The sequence below is a fragment of the Nelusetta ayraudi genome, unplaced genomic scaffold (genome assembly GCF_046127955.1).
Source record: "Nelusetta ayraudi isolate G7.1 ecotype Tasmania unplaced genomic scaffold, CSIRO-AGI_Nayr_v1 ptg000009l, whole genome shotgun sequence".
Classification (NCBI taxonomy): Eukaryota; Metazoa; Chordata; class Actinopteri; order Tetraodontiformes; family Monacanthidae; genus Nelusetta; species Nelusetta ayraudi.
In genome coordinates, this window is record NW_027466059.1 from 2,456,089 (window position 1) to 2,480,036 (window position 23,948).

General features: G+C 48.8%; 1 protein-coding gene and 1 long non-coding RNA gene across 2 annotated transcripts; one reads left to right on the forward strand and one right to left on the reverse strand.

The window, feature by feature from the left end:
• Positions 1–637: 637 nt before the first annotated feature.
• Positions 638–7,060, reverse strand: LOC142884007 (uncharacterized). Its single transcript, XR_012926105.1, has 4 exons — positions 7,000–7,060; positions 4,697–4,744; positions 3,083–3,275; positions 638–1,243 (listed from the first exon to the last, which is right to left on the reverse strand). It is a non-coding gene; the product is annotated as an uncharacterized LOC142884007 (long non-coding RNA).
• On the forward strand, positions 6,397–23,933 carry tshz3a (teashirt zinc finger homeobox 3a). Its single transcript, XM_076019400.1, has 2 exons — positions 6,397–6,926; positions 19,741–23,933. The coding sequence occupies exons 1-2, from the start codon at positions 6,887–6,889 to the stop codon at positions 23,040–23,042; spliced, it is 3,342 nt and encodes a 1,113-aa protein (XP_075875515.1). The 5' UTR covers positions 6,397–6,886; the 3' UTR covers positions 23,043–23,933.
• The last annotated feature ends 15 nt before the right edge of the window (positions 23,934–23,948 follow it).

Below are 23,948 nucleotides of genomic sequence, written 5' to 3' on the forward strand. Positions count from 1 at the left end.
ACACAAATGACAGATAAAGACTCCTGTGCAGCAGCTGGGCTGCTCCAGAACTCAGTACTGAAGCCACAGTCATCCCTCGTGCTAACCTGTGTTTTCTAACCTTTCTAATCTAATATGTTTTCTTGGTTGGTCAAAAAATGTAGCTGTGATATAACTAGGAAGCAGCTGCTGCACACGGCCCTCAAAAAACACTCGACTGATACAGTAAGAGACTGCGAGCCCTGCTGCTGCTGCTGCTGCTAAAGAGATTAGCATCAAAGAATTAGCTGACATTTTTAAAAGGACAAAAAACAAACGCGCACATACACACACAAAAAGACGCCACTGAAGGCTATTCTGTGCGGGCAACATGCGTCCGCTTTCATCCAAAGTGCTCTCAACGGGAGTTTAGCCCAATGCTGTGGCGCACAGCTGATCTCCGCGAGGCGATTCGTGGCGGCTAATGTCAGCCTTCACGGCAACACGAGGAAGTCTGGAGCTAGCTGGCCCGACGACAGCGGCTAAAACAAGTCTGATTGCCTGAATGTCATAAACAGAAGGTTCATCCACTCACCTTCCAAGTTTTTCGTCCCCGTGGGCTCCTCAGCAGACGGATATGTGAGATAAATCGCAAGGATTTAGGAAAGGTTCCATCTGATGAATACACTGTGGCTCATAAAGTTGGAATAAAATATTTAGTACCTGTCTTTATAGCGGCAAACAAATCACACAAATTCATTCAATTCACCTGAGTAATTGGGACATATAATGTAATCGTCCCACCTGGTCATTAGTGATTACTGATGCTTTTAAACAGGAATAAACAGAAAACTGCGTCTGCAAAACAAAATCATTCCATTCATTTATTGGCAACGGAATCATTTAGCTACGGTTTTATCTATGGCACCGGCTAAATTATTTTCTCCACATCATCTGCGGCGCAATTGAAGTTTGACCCCTAGACAAATGCTTTGCACATCTCCGCAGGCCCTTTGGAGTCACCGCATGAGCGAGAGTTCCTGCCCTGCCCCTTCTGTTGTCCGAGGGGACCGTTGCACTGACAATAGTGTCACCTCTCCCTCGGGGAGGGGGGGGGGGAGGACACGGCGTGATTTGTGGTCGGGGAAGACTGATGAACTGCTATTGCCACCCTGTTTCTTTGCAAGATCAATTCTACATGTAGGAGTGCGCTTTATGAATGATGGAGACCTCCTCAAGCCATCCATACAGCTGCCCAAAGACACGGCGCTGGCCTCCATCGCACCTACAAGGCAGGAATAGAGCAATCACTCTTCCCAGCAGGGCCATGCATTATCCACCCGCACCCACACATGAAGCATACCCACATGAATACACAGATAAACCAGGAAGGGCCGACGCTTGTTGTGTGTTTGCAAGGGGGATAATAAGCGCATCCGGCCTCTTTTCAACGGCCTTTCAGACGTAATTCAGAGGGATTTTCGCGAACAGAAGTCGCTCTTAACTGCGTTGAAGAGACTGAAAGGCTGCAAAAAAAAAAAAAGAAAAAAAAGAAAAGAAAATCAGGGAAGATCATGAGAACAGAACTGTCAGTCTGAACTGCTACACTGCCAGTCTGGACTGGGCGCTGAACGACTGATCTCATGGTATTGAGGGATGGCTTGAAGCACATGTCTGAAGGCTTGAGCAGCATTGTGACTATGAGCAGCATACATAGATGTCACGAGCCCTGCCTCCTGCAGAGAGGTTGAAAGTGAAAAGTAGAGCGCAATGAATACTTGAGTGTTCTTGAGGCTATGAAATTGAAAGGCGTCTCTCAAGCCCCCCCACAACCCACCACCACCTTTTTTTTTTCCCAACCAAAAGATTTCAGTGGAAAATAAGAGGCGACTTGTGCTTTATGATCGAAACTTTAAGATTGATTAGGCCAAGTTGCGCTCGAATCAATGCAGGCTCTTTTATGGTAATCCTGGTTTCGGGGAGCGAGAAGACGGTCGTAAATGTGACTGCGTGACACTGCAAAGGATCAGGCGTTCAAGGGGAATCGCAATATTTTCTTTGCGCGACACCTCCGTTTTGGAGTTAAAATAAAATGAAAAGGAAAGGAAATAAAAGGCAACGTAAAAGTTGCTTTTGATTTTCACCGACTGAACTTTTAACATTTGTCGTTAAAGCGACAGCATCCAGTACACAGTTTGCATTTCTCCGAGCCGTATGTCATCGTTTTATGGCTGCGCCGCAAACACAGGTTGCAATCTGCGGGGTTTTAATGTGCAGATCAAAGCAAGACAGATGCACAGCTGAGATAACTTCCATTTACAGTGTAGGCCTGGGAGAGGCGCGGCGTAGAGGCCATATACTATTTATGGGTAAATCGATACAGTAGCTGGATGACACCATGTCCCCACTACTTTCTGTCATGATGATGGCTCACTAATTTTGGAGCGGCTGCTTTCTCCTCCCGCCTTTAGCAGCCCATGAGACGGTTTAATTTGGCTGTAAAAACGCCAATCAAGCGGTTACTTCTTGTTTCTGGGGGAGGTCATGGGGGGGCCAAGTCCATAGGAGGAAATATATTCGCATAGTTCTCTTAGAGACACTGCTAACCCCTGACATCCCATTTGGGTTGTAATTTCATGTAGTTAAAGTGACAGGGACCCAGCCTCTTAGAGAGACGGGGAGGCAGGGGTGAGTCCCGATCACAGGGGGCTTTAATTCTTGTCCTCTGAGCGAGGGTGCTGCTGCTCTGTGTGTGTGTGTGTGTGTGTGTGGGTGGGTGGGGGGCAGGAAGAGAGAGGCAGACCGCATGTGTGTGTGTGTGTGTGTGTGTGTGTTTGCTGCAAATTTGTGTGTTCATGTTCCAAGATTTGTATCTGCGAGAGCGGGCAGATCATTGACTCTTAGCACTCCGCAGCCCGCGTGTCTGAGTGCGGTGCAGTGCACACCGCAAAGCACACCCACCCACACACTGCATGTTTGGGTATTTGTGTGTCTCTTTTGCAGGCAGGGGTCAGCGCGCATCAGGGACACGGCGAGAGATGAGGGGACCGCGGCACTCCGCAGAGATACTGCTGGCTCACGAAAATGGGCGATAATTGGAAGAAAGAAGAGAAAGGGTCATTACCTTGGCACTGGGACTCAAGCATTCCTTCCCTGAACTGGCTTTAATAACTTCCTGATGCGGCTAAATGGGTGAGGTGACGCTCTTTTACGGGGCTGAAACCTAATGTTTAGCCGCTCACATGAGACGGCGAGGCCAGTTTGCCTCTCTGTGGCAGACTTGACGTTCTGCAGGGGTTTAGAAAATAGACAACAGCCTGCGGAGATCAGATCAAAAAAAAAAAAAAATGAACGTTTACTGTAAGCAGTAATTTTCTGAGTTCGGCCAAATGTGACACGACTTTTCGAGGCAGCCGTTATGTCAGAGATCTCTTGTTTGAAATCTTGCAGATCCACCTTAAAAGCCCCCATCTAAATTTTTTTCCCAGCGAATCAAGGAGGCAGTTGGCATCCTTCAAGGCTCAGTGACAATGGGTGTGGTTAGGTGCGCACACAACCAGGAAGACCAACGCTGGAGAGTATTTCCTCATTAGAAGGTGAGCCGGAGCAAAGCATTCCCAGTCGGCTTTGGCACAAGTCTAATTAATTTCTGTTAAATTGGTAATTTAATTACTTGTAAATTACTAATCGGCGAACCAGTAGCACGGCAGAAAGTCTTGCACTGTCACCAACCAGGCCCCTCGCAGTGAGACAATCCAGATGTACTTTTCTTTGGAGTACGACAGATAAAAGGTTTGTCCAATCACTTTCCAACTTTTTAGGTTCTGTTTTGTTTCCTTTGATTTTTTTTTTTTTTTTTCCTAGCTTTGAAAACAAAACTAAATGAACAAATGGTCTCATGAGAATATGAACAAAGGTTTGATCTCTCCCGACGTCCGCGACAGCAGTCAGGCAGAATTCAGAATTTAGCATTTGGACTCGTGCCAACGTGCTTGGTGGACGTACGACCACAGTGCGCTAATCTTCTATAGAAGCAGAATAATTAGTTGGCACAACTGTAACTAAACAATATGATGCAAAAGGTTTTTCTTTTTCCTAAGAGCTTGGCATAGCATAGTAGGCAGAAGTAGGGAGAGCAGGAATGAAGGCATTAAATCCATTTACTCAACAGTTTTAATGAAAAAAAACAAAACAACAGAAAACATTGCAAAACATTTTCATGTATTGTATTTGAAACAAATTGTATGGTGCAATTTTGGAAGAATTAAATTTTTTATCATTTCTAGTTCCTAGTTGAAAAAACACTCCTGTAAATTGTTAATGGCTGTTTGTCTCTACCCTTCACCACCAGTAAGGGCCCTTGAGCAAGGCCCCTAAAGCCGCACTGCTGCACTGCGGCAGCCAGCTGCTCCTAGTAAGCATAGTAGCAAAGGTTAACTATGAATAGGATGGGTCGAATGCAGAGAAACAATATCCCCAAGGGGCTCAATAAAGTTACATTGTTGTTGTCATCATCATCATCGTCATCATCACCATATTATTAATATTATCATTATCATTATTATTATTATTGTCATTATCATTATTATTATTAGAAAGCATTGTCGACACCATGGCCAAACCCCAGCCAGATGTTGACAAGCATCAGGAGCGGCCTGGGGAGGGTTGCAGACAGCAGCAGAGTGCAGACATGCCTCGTTAGGTAAATGATCAAACACTGACCGAGTAATTGGTTTACCTTTTGTTTAAAGGTGATTTGCGATGCTCTCCATCGATCTGTAAGCATCTGGAAGAGAGAAATTTAGCGTTCCAAGTTATATCTCACCCAAGGTGTACTGGCAAAGGAAAGATAAGGCATGAGCAACAGGATAGACAGCTGCCTGAAATGGATCTTCACATTAACCGAGTCCACAAAATCATTTTGCAAAAGTATAATAATGGAAGATTGTTTCTGTCAGGTACCCTTTGCCGTGGGTGCTACCTTTGAAACATTTACCTGTATAATTGAATCCGTAGCTGCCTTGCTGCAAATGTGACAGTGCTAACCAAGCAAGGTGATATAACCTCTATATCTGTGAATCATTTAAAACACGAAAGCTTAGCATGAACGGCGAAAACAGCGCCGCCAGCTCTCTTCCGCTGACAGCTCTCTACCGCTGATAACTCTACTGTCTCAAAAGAGAAGTAGAGAATATACAGGTAAAGGTTTATTCACCAAGTCTCTGCGAGCACTACAGAAACAAACCACAACCAGAAGCTGTGGGAATGACCCCTCCCATTGTTAAAACGAATTACTGTTCATCTGTGTCAATTGGTAGTTACTTATTATCCCCACACCGTTAACAGTACGTCAATCACACTTTAACCCGGCGAGCAGATGTCTCTCATTCTTAAACCCGTTACTGCTCATGTCTATTAAACTTTGACCGAGTCAACGATGTGACATGGCTTCAACTTTTAAAAAAATAAAATCCTTGCTCTTTAAAGGCCCTGAAAACCTTTAAGATGGGCTAGCATGAGAAAGCCCTCACGTAGCGAGCAATGATCGCTGTTAACACTAGGAGCTCCAAATGAATTCAGTGCGGACGTAAATACTTTTTGAACCACAATCGGACTCGATTTCTTCAAAGTTAGAGGGTCCACCGTGCTTCCTTTCAAGTAAATTGTTATGCAACAGCCCCCCCGAATACTTGTTTACTTGCATGTATATTTTGTCCTCCTGATTTGTTATATTTAATTCCCTCTAGTTTGTTTTGTTCCCTAAAATGACCGTTTTTTAACAGACCTGCGTGTTTATAACGCATTTCTTTCATGATTTCGAAAAACACTAATTTTAAGAACATCGGCATTAAATCCATTCAATCATCAAAATCGTTCTCCGCTAGCGTCAAAAACTGTATTCAACATCAATTATAAATACCACGGTAAACGCTGCCTTGGTAGTTGCAGCGTGGTGGATAGTTAATTGCACCGACCCGCGTCCGATCTAATTATTGTCATCAAAATCTGCGTGAGATTGATGAAAAATATTCAGCCATTAGTGGCTGAGTGTTGTTTTGCATATTGAGGCAAAAGACAGAGACACGTTTGTTTTGTCACTGGACTGTCGGCGGCGCAAAAGCAAAAAATTGTGCTCGCGTAAGGATTGATTTCTGGAGGGGGGGGGGGTGAAATCCAGAGATTTCAGCGCATCTGCAGACATTTGTTCGATGTTACTCTTCCACTCGGGTGGATTTTTCCGGAGTGTTGCAATCCTCTGCCTCCCCGTTTTTGTTTTGTTTTTTTTCCTCCCCTGCTTTTTTGATGAACTCATATCTGATGAGACCGAATCCATATTTCAAAGAGGAAGGAGGAAACAGGAGGGGAGCGGTGGGAGGACACTTGTCTCGGTGTCCGCCCCTCGGTGAGAGTAAAGAGTTAACGGAGCGGTGGGTTTGCCCATTCTCCTGCTGTGAGTGACGCGATCATCTCTCTTATCCCTCAACTTTGCCTTGTTGCCAGAGCAGGCGAGCCGAGCTGGACGCTGACGACCGCCGCTGTCACTCTGATCGCACCGAGAAGAAGAAGAGGAAGAAGAGGAAGAAGAAGAAGAAGAAGAAAGATATTTTCCCCCATTTTTTTTCTCCTTTTAACAGAAATCATCCACCCTTCTTTCTGCCGTTTGTTTTCATTATCTCCCCCCTCCGCCGCCACTCATCCCGCTCGGCTGCCATCCGTGCAACGATGGTCCCTAGTTTCTCTTTCCCCCGGACTCGGCGGTGCGGTGCAGCGTGCCACACGGAGCCGTGAATCTGTACCCCCGAGCGGAGGTGGATCTTCCCGGATACGGCCGAGGCGAAACATCTAACCCCGAACAAGAGGCGAGGAGACGAGAAGAGTTCCACGGAAATCCCCGAGACACACACAGACACACACAACACACACAAACATGCCGCGGAGGAAACAAGAAGCGCCCAAGCGCGCAGCAGGTATGTTTACCCCGGTTTATTTTTTTCTATTTTATTTAATGCTGTTACCTTTTTTTCTCTCTCTCCCTCCTACCCGTGCTTTGTTGAAGCTCACTTTACGGTCTCCGCATTTCCGCTTCCACTTAGTGTTTTTTTTTTTTTTTTTTTTTTTTTTTTTTTTTCCCCTGCCTTCCCTTTTGCTCGCTGACGATGCCGCTGTGTCACTCTTCGCGACTCTTCCGCTCTTGCCTGGGTTTTTACGGGTCAAACCGGGAGGTTGTTTAGCGGTTGTCGTATCGTTCCGCTGCCGCCCCCTCCTCCTTCTCCTCCTCCGGTCTCGTCGGATGACTTGACTACCGTAAACTTTCGCTTCCTGTTTGTTCCGTACGCGTCGCGAATCCCCCTCCTCGCACTTCCACTTGAAAGGGGTGTGGGGAAAAAAACTACGTTTGATTGGCGAGCGACCGACGAAGTGAGCAGTTGTTGTGCGCAGTTTTTTTTTCTTCTTCTTCTTCTTCTTCTTCTTCTTCTTCTTCTTCTTCTTCTTCTTCTTCTGCGCACATTGCGAGCCGAGCGGACGACGAGGAGGAGGACTAGGAGCGGGGAAGCTTGCTACCTCGCAGCTCGGCTTTTTTTTTTTTTTTTTTTCCTTTTTTTCTCGGGATAAGATAAACAATTTGGGAGAGGACAATGGTGTTTCGTGGGCTGGAAGGAGCCATAATCGACAGTTGCCATGTCTGATTTGACGGTTGATTGATTGACTGTCACGCGGCTTTGATCCGATCCCTCCCGATTTGCATCAGAAAATCACTTCCCACCATGTGCTGCAGGCCCCTGACGTCACGTTTAAACCACTTTGAAAGGCCCTGTGTACTTTTTTTTACACACACACACACACACACACACACACACACACACACACACACACTCCCCTCTTTTCTCTCTCTTTCTCTCTCTCCCTCTTTCTCTCTCTCTCTGTCTGATGGTCAACTGACTCACGAAAAAGTGAAAGAGGGAGGGGGGTGGGGGGGTGCAGGCAAAGTGGTTTGACTGTGAGACATCGCACACACGCGCACACACACACACACACTTCCAGCAGGGAACATCACACTCTCATGTGCACATGCTCGCTTATTCACTCTGAACGTGCGTGCGCACGCACACACACACGCACACACAGAGAGTGGGCAGGGGAGGAGGGAGTGAGCGGGTTAGAGGTTGTAAAAGGAGCCGTGTGCTATGTAATGGAGGGGAGGAATGGGTTTGCTCTGTCAGACCGGGCCGTCACAACGGCTTTGTTTCATGTTTGATTTAATTGTCTCTCCCCTGACAGCCCCATTCATCAATGGCTTTAATGGTCAATCAGAGACAGGCTGAGTGAGTGCTCCCATTCTGTTTAGCCATAAGCTGGCCCGGGCTTTTATTTCATCAAAATGCCCCGGCCCTAATGTACACGCTTGCTGGCTCGGAGTGGCCGCGGGGAGCACATAAAGAATGACTGAAAGCTTTCTGATTTCAGATCAGCGAGAAGGATGTCGGGTTTTTGTTTTTTTCTTCTTCTTCTTCTTCTTCTTCGCCCCCCAGCCCCCCTCTATTTTCCCACTCCTCCGTGTCCTCCTCTCCTCCCTGCACTCTCCTCCCCCTTTGCGACACGGCTGCCTCTCTGTTGACGAAAAGGCAATAAAAGCTGTAATGTAGATCGTTTTGTGTTTGCAGAAAACAACTTTTTCTCGCCGAGACCGCGCGTCTTTGTGCATTCATTCATCTATTCATTTCTGCCGTCGCTTTTTTTCCCCTCTCTTTCCGTGCTCCCCTTCCACCCCTGTCAGTCAGCCCGTGCAGCTGCAAGTTATAAAGTTGTCAACTGTTCAGTGGCACACAAAGGGTGATGATGAATTGATTGCAGCACAGAGCATGGTGATAGAGAGAGCAAAGAAAAGGATGACAGATGATGGGCCTTGATTAGGGAATTAGGGGGAGAGTCAGCCCACTGCAACCTTGAGACTTGCATAAAAAAAAAAAAGATCCACCCCCACCTCCCCACCCCCATCCACCCTCAACTACACACACACACACACACACAGAAGCGCGCACAGACCGCAGCCTCCTCATTGTCTCCCCGCCGTACACTCTCTTAGCCGCGACTCCTTCCTCCCCCTGCCTGGGTTCTTCTCTCCCTCCATACTGGAAAACTTGTTTTGCTTGCTTCATTAGCGTTGGTCCAATTAGCCGTGAGGCTGATGGAGTCCTGACAGGCCCCGTGATTGGAGATGACAAGCTCGGGGTGCCCGGCCCAATGAGGTTTGCCACCACTTTGATGTAATCAACTTGATATTACACAGAGCCGCTCGCCTTTGGTTTGTGCTGTAACTCAATTTTCCGCTGCAGGTGACAAATGGGCCTGCCTACCTGGGTCAGGTCTGAGTGCTCTTAACAACCGAGGGCAGCTGGCAACGTAAACAGCACCGGCCAACATGAGAAAGAGACTCCCGCAGTGGCAGAAACACAGGCCTCATTCCTTTTTTCTTTTTTTTTTCCGGGGACGGGGGGCAGGCTATTAGCATTGCCACAAGGCCCCTGGACCTGGAGCTGCTAAGACGGCTGCAGGAAGTTCAGAAAAGCAGGGCAAAACAAAGGGGTAGTTCACCCAGATTTGAACAATCACCCATATTGTTGTTGCCACTATAATGGCGACTTCACAGGAGGGAAGGAACTGCACCTGATACGAGTGCGATGCAAACTCATCGTGACCCTGCATTCAAATATACAGACAGAGCAGATGACGTATCTCCGCCGTTTGCTAGGTGCCCAGGTGACTCTGCAGTCCAGTCTGTCATGGAACCACAACGGCAATACCGCGTCCTGTGCAAAACTAGGAACACGGTGCTGCCGCCCAGACGAGAGAAGCGTGTTCTCGTGCGCTCTCGCGAATGCGGCAGGTTTGTCGTTACCTTAGCAGTAACAAGCTACCGCAACTTAAATGTCACGTCTAAATGTCAGCGTAGCCTTCGCGACATCGCGGCGAACGATAATAAAAAAAAAAATAAAAAAAATCCGAGTGGCTTTAACAAGAACGTCGACCCTGGTGCGAGCAAGAGGAAGGCGACTGTTTCGCCGGAACCTGTCCGCAGTTCATCCAGAGTGTCACATGCGTCGCCGCGCCGCTCCCTACACCCCGTGTGTGTCTGCGTGCTCGTCTGTGTGTGTGTGTGTGTGTGTGCGTGCGGCTGTGCGACTCGGCTTCGGTTTGATGCGGACTCGACTCCACACCGGCAGTCTCTTCTTTCCGCAGGGTCAGGATTAAAGCTGCCAGAACTGGCAGCCATCGCTCACGTCTGTCTGTCTGTAAGTGCGCGAGTGTAAACACAAATCACAGAGTATACCCTCTCTGATTGGATGTCTCTGTGTGTGCGTGTGTGTCTGTGTGTGTGAGTGAGTGTGCAGGCGGTCTGGCTTATGATAGTGATGAAAGGAACTGTAACTGTAGACCCCCTGCCAGGGCTTTGGCTCTAATTCTCCGAACCGAGTAAAACCCCTTCCACGTTTTCTTCCTCCGTCTACCGTGTTTTTGCGCTTTCCGACCAGAAACTCGGCATCTGGAGCGGGCAAACATGCTGTGTCGCCGCACACCAAATGCTAAATGGACGGGGCATGTGCTGCCCGTGCTGGCAGGACACGTGTTGCTGCAGAAGGAGGTTGTGAAATAAAGTGAGGGTGGCTTTGTCTGTGTTGTTTACGCGTGAAACGAATGAGAGAAGTCGGAACTGTTCGTGCGATGGTAATTTTATCGGGGAGGGGCGGGGCTGGGTTTTGCTAGTTTTAACCGAAAAAACAAAAACAAGCCCACTTAGCCGCTTGTTTGCAGGTGCGAAAACATTTTTTTTTTTTTGGCCTCGCTAAGCCCCATTGCTAATGAAAGTCCTGTGGCTGGATTCCGCCGGGCTTGAGTCACGTCTGTGATCTATGTGTCTGATAAGTGCATACCTAATGAGGGGTCGTGAGCACCGGTGGGGGGGGGGGGGGGGGGGGGGTTGGAGTGCGGGGTGGTGGGGGCCAGTATAACGCAAAGCGTTTCCCGGAGGTATTGACAGATGCCTTTTTGTTTTTCGCCATAGCCGCTGCCCCCCCCCCCCCCCCCCCCTCACCACCACCCCCTGCCCGACTTCATAAATCCTGCCTGTGTAACGATAACAGTGCCACCCTGCCAGCAGGTGAGCAGAAAGAGAGGGTGGGGGTGCGGGTGGGGTGGGCTGGGGGAGGAAGAGAGGGAGAGGGGCGTTAAAATGGGCCTTTTTAACGCACGCTTGGCAGATGTCAAGCCACGGGGTTTTGGGCTCCGGCAGGGAGCGACGAGCGCAGGCGCCGGGGTGGTGTCACCAAAACTGAAGAAAAACAAAAAAAAACGTCTCTCCCCCCCCCTCCTCTCTCAGCCCTCGGTGGGCTTTCAAGCGAGGGTTTTTTCTCTTTTTTATTTCCTTCAAGCCGGGGTTTCGCTCGTCTGGCCCGCCGCGTCGCAAAGGCTTTGTAAAAAAAAAAAATAGTCCCTCCGCTGTTGTGATAGATGCAGCTGCACTGTGGCGACAATTGGGACAGGCTGGATCCCTCCAGCCCCGCCTCCCTCTCTGCCTCCCTCTCTCCCACCCCTCCGTCTCCCACGCCTCCCCGAGGTAGTCCAAAGCGCCCGAGTCCCGTTTGGATGTGTTCTTCTTTTTCTTGCTGGGAGAAAACTGAGCCGCTCCGGTCTTCAGGGGTCCTGAAACCCAATCCAGGAGGAGAATAGCCCGGCCATGCCAGAGAGCCGATTTCCTTTTCAACAGAGTCATTTATCACTGACCCACCCTTCGCTTCTGACACGGTGACGTGTGTCATTTATCAAACGGGCTTTAGCAGACACACGGAGAAGGGGGAGGTGGATAAAGGGAGGGGCGGGGGGGAGAGAGAGAGAGAGAGAGAGAGTAGAAGAGGGGAAAAACAGGACAGGGAGCAGACTGTGAGAAACAAAGAGAAGAGAAGTGGAGGAACGAGGTGCCGAGTCAGAGGAGGAGGGGGGGGGGGGGGGGGGAATGGAAGGACGGCGTCGTCGTCGGCCTGCGTGAGAGTTATTTTCCGGGGGGAAGAGCCATTTTTTTTTTTTTTGCTCCCCCCCCCCTCCCCTACCCCCACCCAGAAAACCCCTTGAGGAGAAGCGTTCTTGAGGGGGGATTCTTTCTCTCTCTCGCTTTCTCGAGATGACAGCGAGGATTGAGTTACACCGACTTGTGTTTTAATGAGTGCCAGCGTGATCGTCCACGACACGCCTGGAATACGTCCGCACGAGTGGGGTGGGGATAAAACGTGCACTTTGTCACAGCGCGCGATAGTCCGACAAGTGTGTTGCCGTAATGCCCCTCATAACGTATGCGCTGCGGGGACGCGCGCGCAAGCCCTCGAGAGGTGCGCGCGCTCACGCACCCGCTCGCTCATGTGAGGCCATATGGCGTCAATGTTTAATGCTCTGTGTGTGTGTGTGTGTGTGTGTGTGCTGCTGCTCCCTGATGAGCGGGGCTGACAGGTATCACTCATGCAGCAGCCTGGCCTTTAAATGAACCCGGGCCGCTCGGCTCTCCCGTGGCCATAACAGGCTCTCTCGGAGATGGATGCTTCTTTAAAAATCAGATTAATGATGGATACCAGGCTTATAGTGCCATTTATCATGAGGAATATTATTTAGGCCGGCCGTGTATGGCTGTAACTGGAGAGCCGGGACGAGGAGAAGCAGGGTGGAAAGCCTTAGACAGACACTCACTGTGTGATGGATGGCCGCGCGCTCTCTCTGAGTGTTACTAGACACCAGCGCCGCAGCAGTGGGCCATAATCAGATAGCCCAGGGATGTTTATCCTGCGACTACACTACCCAGATTGCCTTGCCTGGAGGGGTTGCCTTATGAAAGCTATAGTCCATCATCATTATCATGAAAAAAAAGTTTGTGGAAGCATTAAAAAAAAAAACAACCTGAAAAAGGGGCGCGTGGATATGGAGTTCACCGCGGTCGCTTGGCACTAATCGGCAGTGGTCACCGAGTGTCTTTGCCTTAAAAAAAATAATAAATTAAAAAAAATAAATTGACCCCGAGCCCCAGTTTTATTCTCTCCCAATCGCGAAGCCAACGGTGACGCCACAGGGTGACGGCAAGGTCAGCTGAACGGCTGCTGCCGCAACGGTAAAGCGCCTGCGTGTGAGTGTGTGTGTGTGTGGCAGGGGAGAAAACAGTTGTTTTGTTTTGTGTTCTCTCCGTGTTCCCTCTCTCCCACCTCCTCCCACTCACCGGCTCTGATTTATGGTGGCCATCCATCTTCGGGCTGCGTCCATCAGCTCCTCGTTGCTAGGCAATCATGGCAGCAGCTGCGCGTTTGTGAGCCGAGGGGCTCCTCCGCTCGTCCCGTTCCCGACCCCCTCCGCCCGCCCCCGCCTCCTCCTCCTCCTCCTCCTCATCCTCCCAGCCACCACTGTGTGACTCCGAACAAGGTCTAGTCCCGGGCCGCGAACTGCAAGAAAAAAAAACAACTTAATCCCAGTTTCAGCCGCAAAGCCGTCCCATCCCAACCCGGTCCCCTCCCGCCTCCGCGCCAGCTCCACTTTGCGCTCTTGATGTGGCGTCATCTGATATCATCTGGCCTCATTCACAACGCTGCCCGCTGTAATGCACCCAGACGATAAAGTGAGTCAGCCGTTCCCCGACTTTAAGGGGACCTCGTGGAGGCTTTTAAACCCGTATCATTATCCGCCCCGCCATCGTTCCAGTGCCGTCCGTCCTTATAATTGTTCACTTATCAACTTATAAATTTGCCAACTCCCGGAAGAAACTCAGGACGGAAGGAGGACACCTGCGCGCACCCCTCCCAGATGTTACTACCTGCCCGAGTGCGAAAACAAACTCTTTGTGACTGCGTTCTAGATCACAAAAACTCAAAAGATGCAATGTGAAGCCTTTGTAAACTATTTCATGGCTTTGACGCGCCGTAATATGAGTTTGAGCTATTATTACAGCAGATTAAAAAAAAATAAAAACACACACAAGAACATGAAACCCTCGTTCACACCCATGACACACAAAAGCCCACAAAGCAGTAACTTTGACCTAAAAGTAGCGTCGGAATCAAACTGTGTCAAAGCGCATAAGTTGCTCGGCCCAGCACCTCTATATTCATCCTTTTGTATATAGTGTATGTAAATGATATGTCAGCCTGTCAGCAACTGCTCAAATACAAACAAATACAGTGTTTATGCAGTGAAAAAATGAGCTGTTTCAGTAGTCGTAAAAGGGGGCTAAAATCTATTGAATTGCATAAAAACAAGAAAAAGGCCTGCTGTCCAGTCATCTTCGCTGCACTTTTTTCCCCCTCTATTTAACCTACACATTGGAATGTCATTGGAATGTGGAAATGTGGCCGCAGTGCCGCATCACGGAGCTTCATTTAAAAAAAACAGCTGCGGGAGGGGGGGGAAGCCGGGAAGAATTAGGTTGACGCAGTGGTAGTGGTTGACGAGAGCGCCGGCGTCCCCGTGAGGGACTGCGGCACCTCGATTCCCTGGCCGCTGCCCTTGGTCCCGCACCTGTGGCAGCTGTTTGCGTCGCAGCGTGGCTTGTTTCCCATTCCGTTTATCGCTTATTGTGGCTTCATCGCTTCTCGTGCTGGGGCCGCATTAGCGGGAGGCCCGTCGGCCGCGTATCGCCGACTCCGGTTCGGCATCGCATAAACAAAATAAATTCTCGAGGTCTTGGAGGTCTTGTGTGCGCAGCTGGCAGCTCCGAGGTTCCGACCGCATTCGGCCGAGCGTTGCATCCTCTTCTCCTCACCGCTCCCATTCCCTTCTCGCTTTTACCAATGTATTCTGTGTGTGTGTGTGTGTGTGTGTGTGTGTGTGTGTGTGTGTGTGTGTGTGTGTGTGTGTGTGTGTGTGTGTGTGTGTGTGTGTGTGTGTGTATCTCTCTCCCTCGCGCTCCTCTTACGACGCACGTTGACAAGGTTCAGCCCTAAGCTTTGCCTGGGGCCAGAATGATCTCTCTGTTTTTCCCATCTCCCATATCACACATCCTGCACTACAATCGGCGGACACAATGTATTCACAAAGCCGTCGGGGGGTAAGGGAACACACGCACAAATATAAACTGACAAAGACACTCGCGGTCGCTAGCGAGGCGATAGCCGGGTGCGAGCATATTGCGGAAACGCACATTAAGGGTGTGGAGAGCGAGCTACGTGGGATAAAGTCCTCCCCCCCCTCCCCCCCTCCACTGTATCTGCAAGAGAGAATTACTGTACGTCAGGGCTGCTTAATTTTCCAGGCGGCCACACATCACCTGTTACATATTTTCTCGTGGGACTTTCAGCCTCCCTGCGAGGATCAAAGGCAGCAAGTCCAAGTTCGATGGGGTGTGTTACTTTGACAAATGTGTACAACAAGGAGGCATTTTAGGTATGTTACTGATCCGCTGCCACAGTGACAGAATGGGGCTGTTTTGCCCTGAATTATTCTAATCTATTTAAAGAGTCTCCGAGGCTGCCGGGATAAACTTGAAAGCCTGAGTGGATGTCGGTAGTTTGGTGGGGGGAGGGGGAGTCGTTGATTGAGACCGAGGTGGCTTCCTGTCCCATAGTGTTTTCTGAAGGCTGCTTCCTGACAGTGAGACAGAGGAACCCGCGTTGGCTTAAAAGGCAACGGGGTCCAGATGAAACACGTCCAGAAGGGCTCAGCGAGGTTGTTTTCCCACTGCTCCCCACGTGACCGCAAACGTCTCATGAACATATATCTTGAGACACTGCGGGCAAAACAATGCTAATAACAGTGTTTTTATACCCCCATTGTCTGTGGATCTCATTTATTTTAATGCCTACGGCGTTTAAGTTATAAATAAAAGATGTAATCAAGCACTATGCCTGTGCAAAACAAGATGATTTAGCCGTCTTTTCAGAAGAAAAACATTTTCAGGTATATCTTTTTATTCCCTGGGTTTTGTTTTTTTTTTAATGCACACATATACATGTCTGGTGCAGTGGCATTACAACAAAAGGTAGGCACGGGTGGGGTTTTTTTGCCGCAGCAGCGCGATGTAAATTTAAAGACCTTTGCTTTCCCAGGTTGTCATGCAGACATCTCAGGAAGGGGCAAAAAAAGGAGATCCAGAATCAATCAAACTGCCACTTTTTAAAAGTAAATATAAAATATGGATGACTGACACAAAGGACTCGTCTCTTTTGGCATTCTGACGCATCAAGAAAAGCTTCTCCCTTTATTCCTTCGGTGGCTCGTGAGGGCGACCACAGGTAGACTTTTTAACGACACATCCTGTTTATCCCTCTGCTGCTGGGTGGGATCTGGCTCCCCACTCTGTTTTCCCAGCTGCGGAGGCCAGACGGGGAGTACGCTCTCTGGTCAACAAGGGTTAGATTTTGCAACATGGATACAACGCAATCGCGGGCGGCTACGGTGACTCGCTCTCGCTGGCGGTTCTTCATAGACTCCGTTCGTCTTAACACTTCAAAAAAAACAAAAACAACAAGTGCGTTGCTCATCGGTTCAAATCAGCACTTCAAGGCCTGCGAGAGCGTTTGCTGCGACGCTGCTTTTTAAGGCACCTTTGCTGCTCAATCACCCCCCCCTGTCCCTGCCCTGTCTGTTACTCCTGATCCTGGGAGCAACACTGCAGTATTTCTATCTGCCGACCCCCCCCCCACCGCTCCTCGTCCACGGCCCTTATGTTTATGAAAATGATACTCCGCAGGAATGCCTCCTGCATGCCAAGATGTCACTGTCTTTCCTCATCGGCCCAATCTATGTGCACATCGCCTGTGTTTGTGTTAAGGTGGACCAGTGGGTGGGTCGAGCCGTTGTCAGAACCGACCGACTCGCTGCACTCGTAATCACACTGGGTCGCGTCAGGGCGGAATGTGCGTGTGTGCGACTCGATCAAATCGTCACCATGTGCTTTCGTGTGAAGGCGCTACAGCTATTTCTGTTGCGAGCTGTGACTGGGATGTTGTGTGGAAGCGCGCTTCCTGCCATCTTTACGAGCCCCCGCCCCCCTCCCTCCCTCCACTTTCCACAAGAAAAGAATTGACAGAACCTAACGATTCTTGTCTTTACCCCCACATGGCATCAGCTTACTTTATCGTCACTAGAACACACTCCCGCTGCTCTTCCCCTCGCACTTTTACACCAACCCGCGCCAGAGCCTGAGCACATGCACATTTGATATTTTATCCAACAGCATTTCTAAAGTCATAATCACCCAACCGGTCTATTCTGAGGGAGCCTCTGCACCAGCGTCACCTTTTTATTAGCTTGATAAATCACCTCTGTTGTCAGTCAAGTCAGGGCGAATAATTGGATGTGGTTGTCGTCCTGTGTGACGGATTATCAGTCTGCAGGGATTAAATTAACAGATAGTGCTCAGGCATAATGTTTTTTGTTTTGCATTTTAAATTGGTGGGGAGCGCAGCAAGGCTCTCCAGGTTTTACAGGCAGTCCTTTTGGAATTCCCTCCCCCGTCTGTGTTATCCGAGCTTAATGACAAATGAACAATAACCCAAGGGGAAATGCAGCTGCATTATGTAAAATACAAAGCTTTTGTTGGCCAGTAAAGACATGGGAAATGGCCTGGAGATGCTACTGATTTTGTGACCTTAATAAATAAAGGCAATAAAAAAAAGACTAGTTTAAAGAAAGGAGAAGAAAATTGCAATATTGTCTTGATGACAAAGAGAAAGGTGACCTGACAACTTGGTCAAGCGGTGTGCCAGGCCCCCCTGATGCAAAGTGACGTCTGTGACCATCTAGTCTGGCGGCAACCAAATTAAGCGCCTCGTGCTGGCTTGATTTCCAGCGAAATGAGGATTTGTTGCAAAAATCCACGGACACGGGGAGAAGAAAAGCCAACAGAAAATGGTGATATTTGGACAGCCATTTGAACGCTAGTGACAGTGAGACACCTCCGTGCATCTCTTCCGCAGCGCGAGCCGTTTACCCCCTCGCCTTCTTCTCCATCCTCCCAGACGCAGGCGGCCCCCCTCCACCCACTTCCACACCCACATTATCATAATTGTGTCCAGAACATGAGGGGCCGGGGAAGTGATCATGTCATTTTATTTACACCCTGCTTGGCCCTTTTTACAAACGACATGCCACTGACTGCCAAGCAGACTGGGGCCCGACGACATCTTTTGATCAGGGCTGTCGGGGCCTATCAGCAGAGAGTGGCAGGTAATGGATACCCAGTGACAAACCAAATCTCCGGGAGGACGAAGAGTGGGCCGCACCTGCCAGGTCTCCATTAGGCCGGGCCTCTCGGTGGGGCTGCCTGCTGACGGTGCCCCCAGGGCCCAAATCAGAGCAGCGCCAGCCACATGGCTGCCTAGAGATTGGCTGTTAGCACTGGAAATGAGAGTTATTTCAGCTATGACATTTTTGTTTAGACTGGACGTGTGCGCGTGTGTGGCGGTGGTGGGTAGGGGGATTGGAGAATTTAGTCACAGTGTGTGTTTGCCCGTGTGCGCGCATGTGTAAGTGTGTGCGCGTCTGTTTGCAACCGCATGCACAGGCTTGACCGTGTGAAAAAACGAAAAGACACAGCCTCCTTCTGTGGCATTTATCTCTGTTTACAATACTGTCGGAACGGCCTCAGACCTGTGTTCGTGCTATCCGCTATTTTCAGAGTTTATTTGTTTTTCCTTAAGTTGAGCGGTTTAGCGAGTGAGGTGGACAGGAAATGAGGGAGGGCAATGGGGATATTGTGGAAGACGGGGGTGGGTGGGTCGGGGTTGGATCGCTGCAGCAGGAAAGGAGACACAGGACTTTATGTGTGTGTGCGTGTGTCTGTGAAGCCCACTAGCAAACATAGGCACACACACACACCTTTATCATCTATGGCTATGAAAACTGTGCGCACCACCACCACTCTTCTGAGTTGGTAGTGTATTTCACTATTTCGCCTCTGTAATTTGTGAATTTGTTTTGCTTCATTTCAAGGGTGAAGAGTTTCCACCTAAAAATGATTTTACTGACATTTGCTCAGTGTGAAAGCCTGTGCATAAAAGCCTTAAACCTGTGGGGAATGTCAGACATTGCTCCTAGAAATGCTTGAAAGAAGAGCATCGTCCGTCTTCCATGCAGTAGGGAAATAATGAACTCACTTCAGCAGAGATGACACTGTGGGACGTCTATTCAGTGTGTCTGCAACAAACTTATGACATCCGTTTTCTTTAAAATTCTTGAAAATATGCTCTTTGTCTGTGTGAGCGTGCGTGTGTGCATGCACGTGTGCGTGTGTGTGTGTGTGTGTGTGTGTGTGTAATCAGAGAAGAGGCAGATGAAGAGGCGTCAGACATATTAACTGACAGATGGAGGTTGATCCAACTCATTTATTACCCCAGAGGAGAATGCCACAGTGAGATTGGGCTTCATTAATTTCAGATTTAGTTTTCATTTCAAGCTGTTGCGCCCTGAGATAAATAAAATGGCGCATTATGTTTTTGCCAAGATATTTCTTTTTTGTTTTCCTCCAATAGAAGGAGTGAAAAGAGGGGAGGCATAAGTTCCGTGTGGCTGGGGTAGTATATAAATACAGGCTCGCCTAGAGGAAAATAACACCTCAACGGTTGATGAGGTGAAATGGGATGACTGTAATTTCTCAGCTCAGCTTTAAAGGCTCCCACACAGATGGCTCATTTATCCCTGGGAGTCCTCGGGCACACATAGCAGGGAAACTTTTTCTCCAGTTATTCTAACATAGCTTGTTCACTCCCTGCAATTTAACTTATCTCTCCCCTTCCCTCTTTGTCTCCATTTTCCTCGCAGCCTATTCTCCCGAGGAGCTGACAGAGCACGCAGCAGAGGATGAGGATGTGGAAGCACACGATCTACCCTCAGCCCCCCAGGATGAACTTCCAGTGAAAGATGATGAAGAGAAAAGCGCTGTGCCCGCGAAGGAGCAGGCATGTGACCAGGAATTAGCCGCGGCTGCAGAGCTTTCAGGACAAGAGATGGACAGCGAGTCTCATGTGAGTGAGACCAGCGACCGGCTCTCAGACTTTGAAAGCCCCACGAGAAAAATGGAGGGCAGCATGGCTGCTCCGTCTGAAAGCAGTGACACTAAAACACCTCCCATAGGCATGGACACCTTAGAACAAATGAAGGCCATCTACTCAAGCTTCCTAAGCAGTCCCTTATGGTCGCCGTTAAATTTTAATTCCGCGCTGCCGCAGCCGCAGCAATCGCCGGCTCCGGCAGAGAAACCAACCCGGAGCAACAGCACTAGTAGCAGTAGCAGCTGCAGTAGCGGTAGCTATGACTGGCACCAGTCTGCAGTTGCAAAAACACTACAGCAGCATCCTCCCCAAGGCCGACATCCACCTCAGTCTGAGCACAGCCTCTTTAGCACAGTCCAGCTCCACAGGCAGAACCCAAAGCTATTTGGCTCTATCTTCAGTGGAGCCAGTAAGTTCCGCTGTAAGGGCTGTAGTGCTGCTTATGACACCCTAGTGGAGCTGACAGTTCACATGAACGATACAGGACACTACCGTGATGACAACCAAGACAAAGCTGGCAATGGGGGGAAGCGTTGGTCCAAGCCACGCAAGCGGTCCCTACTGGAGATGGAGGGGAAAGAGGACGCCCAGAAAGTTTTAAAGTGCATGTACTGTGGCCACTCCTTTGAATCCCTCCAGGACCTCAGTGTCCATATGATCAAGACCAAACACTACCAGAAAGTGCCTCTGAAGGAGCCCATGGCCCCTGTGGCAACCAAAATCATGTCTTCTAAGAAAAGGGGGCTAGTGGGGTTGGACCTCACTGCCTTACCACGTTCAAGAGAGGGCACCCCTAAAACCAAGCCTCCACAGCCTGACCACAGTGAACCTCCACAAAAACCATCTACAAGCCCTTACACGACTCATAATAACCGTTACGGCCACCAGAATGGTGCCAGTTATGCTTGGCAGTTCGAATCCAACAAATTCCAGATTCTTAAGTGTATGGAGTGTGGCAGTTCTTATAATACACTACAAGAGCTTAGAACCCACATGATGGTGTCAGGACACTTCCTGAGGGTGACCAGCTCGGTTGGAAAGAGAGTCAAAACACTCCCTGAATCCACCTCCCCCAAACCTGGAAGAGTTTCCACACCTACTGAGCTGAAAGTCCAGTCTGTCCCACTTGCCCCCTCTACGTTCTCCCCGCCACCCCTTCAGACTACACCAAATTCTCCTGCTACATCTCCACCTCTTAAAGAGATCAAAAAGGAAGAGGTTGAGGAGGAGTGCACCAAGGAAGAGTCAGCTGTAAATGAGAAACAAACTGAAGCTTCTGCCAGAAAGGAGGAGGACATTGAGAAAGATGAGAAATGTGACGTGTCAATGTACAACTACCTGACTGAAGAGGACCTGAAGGAGAGCCCTAAAGGGGGCTTTGACATTCTCAAATCACTGGAAAATACTGTGACATCCGCCATCAACAAAGCCCAGAGCGGGAACCCAAGTTGGGGTGGTTACCCAAGCATCCATGCAGCATACCAGTTCCCGAGTGCCCTCAAGCTTCAGCAGGGTGGCATGGACAAGAATTCCCCAATGAAATTCTTGTTTAACGGAGGGGATTGCTCCTTGTCCTCTCTTTCCAAGAACCAACCTCTAATTTCCCCACCACTTAGTCAGTCGTCGCCCTTCCCCAGCAACAACTTTCAGGCTATGGAGGACTTAGTGAAAAAGGTGACAGAGAAAGTAGCCAAGGTAGAGCAACGGGTAAAGCAGTTGTCCCCCAAGATGGAGAACCATTTCTCCCCTTGCAGTAGCGACGCTGGAGACAAGGCGAGAGAGGCTGACTCGCCTCGGGAATGGAGGGCAGTCACTCCAGCCAATAGCGACAAGGGAAGCCATAGAGACAGAGCATCCCCTGATGCGGAATCCAAGAGAGAGACTGCAGTCAAATCCCCACTCACCTCTACGCTGAGAGGCAGTACCACCATTATAACTGGCCACACTCCTCCAGAGCAACCCTTTGTCAACCCTCTAAGTGCTCTTCAGTCAGTAATGAACATTCATTTGGGAAAAGCAGCCAAGCCCGCTTTGCCAAACCAAGATCCCTTGAGTCTGCTCTCTAGGCTTAACCAGAGCATGGCTGAAAGAGCTGCTGTGGCTGCTCCTCCCTCGCAGACCAAAAAGCCTGAGAGTCTAGTCGATAATAGCATTTGCCAGCCTTGCGACGACCAGCCTATTGACTTAACAAAAGGGAAAACTGATAGAGGAAGCGCAGCCCCATTAACTCCTTCATCCACGGCATCCTCCATCTCCCCATCCTCTCTCGTCACGCCTGCAAAGCTAACAGTCGTCTCCCCCTATACATCCAGCAGTCCTCTCCACGAAAACGCCTTGTCGGATATCTCAGACATGTTAAGAAACCTGACACAGTCGCACCATGTCCCAAAGCCTCCCTCAAGGTCCCGGGTAGCTGACAAGGATGAGATTGTGAGCACTGTTCACGACGACGATGACACGTCCCTACATGGCCACAAGCGAAAAGGTCGCCACTCTAACTGGAACCCACAGCACCTTCTCCTCCTGCAGGCCCAGTTTGCATCAAGCCTGAGGCAGGCATCAGAGGGAAAGTACATCATCAACGATCTGAGCCCACAGGAAAGGATGCACGTGTCTCGTTTCACAGGCTTGTCAATGACCACCATCAGCCACTGGCTGGCTAATGTCAAGTATCAGCTAAGGAGAACAGGCAGGACAAAGTTCCTCAAGAACCTTGACTCCGGCCAACCCATTTTCTTCTGTAGTGACTGTGCCTCACAGATCCGTACCCCAGCAGCGTATGTGTGCCACCTTGAGTCCCACCTCGGTTTCAGAATCAGAGACCTGGCTAAGATGTCCCCAAAACAGACTGTCAGGGACTCCCACAGTCTGACAGAGAAACTAGTGCCACTGGAGTCCTTCCTTTCCCCACAATCAGAAGAAGACTGCAGCAGTAATGGGACAGTGTACCGCTGCCAGCTCTGTGTTCGTAAATTTGCCACTAAGCACGCCATCAAACTTCACCTCAGCAAGAGCCATGGGAAGTCTCCAGAGGACCATCTGCTATATGTGTGCGAACTAGCAAAACACTAAATTGCTCTCAGCGGTAGCCAGACTGGGAACAACAAGTAGAATGATTGTTAAAAGCCCACAGAAAAAAAGAAAGAAAACAAAAATATTAGAAAGGCATGGACTACTGTTAAAATGTTCAGCACAAGGTGTTTACATCTGTTCAGTCCATTCACATTTCATATTTTTCTCTATTTGAAAAGACATTTCACTACAGAATATACTATAGGTCACTAATATTAAGCCCATTACATCGTCTCCTGACTTCTGTGTAGGACTGTGGTAAGGGGACAGATTATTACATAATCATTGGGAATCTCTTGACTAAATTGTCAGCAATTAACTTGAAGTGTATTAACTTTATTGTATTTATTTTGAATTCAGTTTTAATTTTACTGCATGTTCAAAACGTTTTACACTTGTACAGTCTTTCTTGTCCTAGCCAGGTTTAAATATTTCCTTTGACATTGGCCACTTTCTAACAACTTAAAACAGCAAAAACCCAGAGAAAAGTCCTTTAAAAAATTCTGGTCAACAGTGAAAATTTATTTACTTGTTTGTTTTGGTTTTCCCCGTTTGTGGCCTAATGTTTTTTTTCTTGCTGATTGTAGACGCTGCCTTGTTCTTTATCACTAAGTAAGGCACACTTTTAATCCAGGTCTGTACAAATGTATATATAGTGTATAAGCTTACAACTTGCTGTTTAAATTATGCATACTTGTTATATTTCCTAATTTAAGAGGACTATGACTATCCACTGGTGCAGAGCCTTTGAAGATGATGAAAAGGACTTTTGTTTTTGCACAATAGTTTTATAAATGTTATTTGATAAAAAAGAAAAAAAAGAAACAAACACTACAAATATGTTAATGCCTTGTGCTTCTATGATTAAATTGAATTAACTGCTGCAGAACATACTTGCTTTCTTTC